This window comes from Buceros rhinoceros, unplaced genomic scaffold, assembly GCF_000710305.1.
Source record: "Buceros rhinoceros silvestris isolate BGI_N320 unplaced genomic scaffold, ASM71030v1 scaffold19726, whole genome shotgun sequence".
Taxonomy (NCBI): Eukaryota; Metazoa; Chordata; class Aves; order Bucerotiformes; family Bucerotidae; genus Buceros; species Buceros rhinoceros.
In genome coordinates this window covers 1-3,892 of record NW_010416022.1, presented here as the reverse complement: position 1 = coordinate 3,892, position 3,892 = coordinate 1, and the positions used below count along the sequence as shown (strand labels likewise).

Genomic DNA, 3,892 nt, shown 5'->3' with positions numbered 1-3,892 from the left:
ATGCCTGGACCAGCTGGCCTTCCAGAAAGGCACATAATTTAACAAACCAAATCTCGACAAACAGGAACACAAAGTACTCCATCTCCATATCTGGTGGCAGAACATTAGTGGCCCTTTCTTGGACAAAGCAGAATTGAAACAATAAACATTCTTCTAGTATAGTCAGCTACATGCAGGTGCCCTATCATGCTAGCCTTTCTTATTTTAAACTCAAAGCTTTTAAGCACTTCAGTTCGCATGTTATTCAACATTTTTTCACATGCGCTTTTTCGGGTAGTAGAAACAATAAAAGTACTTACACTTAGCAAGGCTCATTGAATAGTTTTAATGACATCCATAACCTACTAATTCAGAAAAAACATACTTAAAAATCCCCTATTGTTAAGTTCACAGATATATTTTCATAGCTTCAAGTGCTTTAACATCTATGTCTTAAAATTCAGAATTGATTTTTAGCAAATTAATTAGAAAACTCGTACTGCTTTGAGTTTACTTAGCTGTTTGAGATGGAATGTATCTTTTATTTCATCGAATTACAAATTTACTATACTGGTAATGTCATTGTAGTCCTAAATATATTTCATAGCAAAATTCTTGCAATTAATTTTTATCTATCAGAAAGCAATAATGAACTAGATTTTTTACTTCCAATGTAATAGTATTTCATTCTGACATGCTGTCCAATCAGAGTGTTAGTTTAGATTTAGTGATAAATGACTTTGAATACATCAGTAGTATTTGTCTCTCTAACACGTTTTAATCTAGATTATCTGTTTAAGTGATATTTTCCTTTTGATTATTTTTCTTACGGTGTTTCCACCTACTTTGATGTAGGGCTCTGAAGGAAGAACTGTATTCAGTATTCATGCATAAACATTGGTATTTTTGTCTGTATATGGTCTATTTCACAATGGTTTTTAATGTTTACATTTTCACTAAGTCGAAAGGCAGTAACAGCCAGCAAACACAAGCAAGCATGTGCTCGTGCAAGTCTCTTTTGAAAGCCTTTCTCTCAATCTCTATTGCTTTCAAACTGCTCATGCTCAAATATGTGAATGAAACTGAACTGTGCAGTGGGAATTAAAACTAGAAGAATATCTGTAGCCTCAAAAATTCCTTATAGGAGCACAGTTCAAGAGTGGATAAATGCCAGGTCTGAGCACTCTGCCCATACATACAGGAGTATGATTCATTCATAATGCATACTGACAAATGCCACTTTTTCTTATGGGTAGGATAAGAAATACAGGGCAAAGAAAAACATCAAAATAAATCCTTGGGCCCTATATAGCTGATACAGGGCAAGAAGATATGGGCCCTATATCAGCCATGAATGTCACAGGCAGTATGAATACAGCAGAGTAACTCTGGGCTTCTCTAACTTACGCTGAAGACCTGCCTGGTAAATCTATACTCGACATCCTGGAACAGAGATGACTGCATATGGAGATACTGCAACTTCTTTCAAATGTGACAATGCATGTGACTGCAAGAAAGAGGACTGTTTACCCCTGAGAAGATAAAATTCTTCACAGAAACCAGAATTCAGACTAAAACCAAGCTGAGCTGCATGTCTTAAATGCCAAATAACAGCAACATAAAAATGAAGAGTGAATTGATAATTGAAATGAAGACCAATGCTCTTCACAGACCTGCCTTTGCACTAAAACCCGTGAGATGTTCCAGCTGCAAGTAGGAACTGGAAAACAGTCAAAGCAGTATTAGCGGCTGCAAGTATTCTTCTGAATTGCTGTGCCCAAATAAAGGATAGGGTCATACCTGGAGTTTTGAAATTTCTTAGCTGAGATGGAGTGTCACAGATTTCCAAGATCCAGTCACCTGCTGCTTTTTCACTCCAGCAGTGAGTAGTCATAAACTCCCAGTTTTTGAATCCTTCCATGGAATGATCAAATAACCTAAAATAAATAATGACATTATTTTAAGTGAATATTTAATTTGGATAAGCCTCCAAGTCTGCAAAATCTTGAATGATACATTAAACAGCATTTACATAACCTTACTTATGATGGTTTTCCTACATGTTTCAATTACATTCAAGAGTTTCTTCTTGTTCTGATGGAGCAGAATCTTCACATGCAATCGTTTGTCATAATGTGAAAGAAACTGGAAAGAGAATTCATTGCTAAAAAAAAAAGTGCTATTACAGTTTAACAGGATTCATGTGTCTTGGGAAAAGTACATATAATACAGCATATCCATTGCTTTAACAGCATAACGTAAACACAAACAACTATTTTTGGTGTTGGATTGGAATACTTAAAAGGGGTTTAAAAACAATAAAAAGTATGAAGTGACTGACTGAGACAATACTAACCATTCAATATATGTGACTTCTTGTAAGGAAATGACATGTAACTGAGACATTGGTCTCAACGCTCAAATGACTAAGGTATCACTCTCTTCAAACACCTGACTGAATTGAGTTTGGGTAAAACTGAAAGACTAAGGGCATCTGATAGTTTCATCTAACCAACAATATCACTGTTTTTTAATTACCTAGGTTGTAGGTGAAAAGGTTGGACCTTAGGCCTGGATTACAATAACCTCTATTATAGAGACCCAGTTCAGAAGCTGCAGTCTCATGAGTGAAGGGGAATGAGAACTGGCCAGAGTTTTTATTAGCTAAAACTAGAATTTATTTCTGAGATTTTGGAAGGACAGAAGACAATTTGCACTTTTACTGAGTGCTTACAGTGTGTTGCCTGGTACCCCAAAGCTACTGATGGGAAGTGCACTCTAACCAAGGCTGTCGTCTCCAATAAAATGGCATAGCTCAGCTTTAAAAAATACACACACACATACATATATGCATTCCCTGTATCTAAATATATATAGATACATGCATATCATGCATATATACACCTATATATTTTTATACATATACACATATTTATGTATCTATATATATTTATCACTATTTAATTTGGTTATTATGTGTGAAAATTCCACTGGTAATAGTTATGCTTAAATATTTTCATACAAAAAGATCTCTACCTTAGAAAATGCAATAGATTTAAAACTCTTTTCCATAAAACGGAGAAAAATCTTCTATTAGACTACAAGAATACTACAATATTTTACCCTCACTTGATTCTTTCCTATTATTTTCTATGCTAATTTTAAGCTTGATCCTCAAAACATTGTGCAGTTCAGCAAACACGGGGGAAGCTAGTTTTGTAGAATGTGAGTATGTGTCAGTTTCTGATAAAAATAGCTACATGGGATGTGAATAAAATGCCACACATCTTGCTGAATACTTTGATCAGTCAGAAGTGTAGGGTCAGGTACTGTGTATCCACAGTAACTGCAATAGGATCTGTATGGACCTGCATGCTTGGTGCACTTGATAGGATTCATCCCAAAGCTGATTTTCACATTCTCATTTCTGCAACTTTTCCATTTTAAATGAATGCTTATAATAGTACTCTTTTTTTATTAGTGTTGATAACATTAAATTAAAATACAGATATATACTTAGAATTAGGTTTCATTTCCACTGATAATTGGGTGAGATTTTCTTGTGATGGAATTCTGTGCCTCTGTGTGTGTGAGTCTATATGTGTACATATACATATATATTCTGCCAGCAGAATTGGCCTGTTTCACGTCACTGTTAAACCAGTTCTTTGAACACAGCAAATCTCACAAACACATAGCACACATCATTTACTGAAAGGGTAGAAATCGTTACACAGTTATTACCCAGTTATGTGGGTTATGTTCAATTTAAGCCAATATATAGGTTATTTCCAACAGTTAGTCAAGTTGTCATACTATGTTTTGCAGATAACTGTGCTGGTTTTGGCTGGGGAGGAGTTAATTTTCTTCCTAATAGTGAGTATGGAGTTGTGTTTTGGATTTACGCTGAAAA

At 35.0% G+C, this 3,892-nt stretch overlaps 1 protein-coding gene across 1 annotated transcript in view; it reads right to left on the bottom strand.

Annotated features, from left to right (window-relative positions):
• Positions 1-1,916, bottom strand: part of LOC104494777 (proprotein convertase subtilisin/kexin type 5-like) — a gene marked incomplete at its 5' end in the record, with an annotated part of 18,594 nt that extends 16,678 nt beyond the window's left edge. Inside the window, one exon of the mRNA XM_010137659.1 lies at positions 1,780-1,916. Coding sequence (XP_010135961.1) covers positions 1,780-1,916 — 137 coding nt within the window. The remainder of the gene's footprint in view (positions 1-1,779) is intronic.
• Between the last annotated feature and the right edge of the window lie 1,976 nt (positions 1,917-3,892).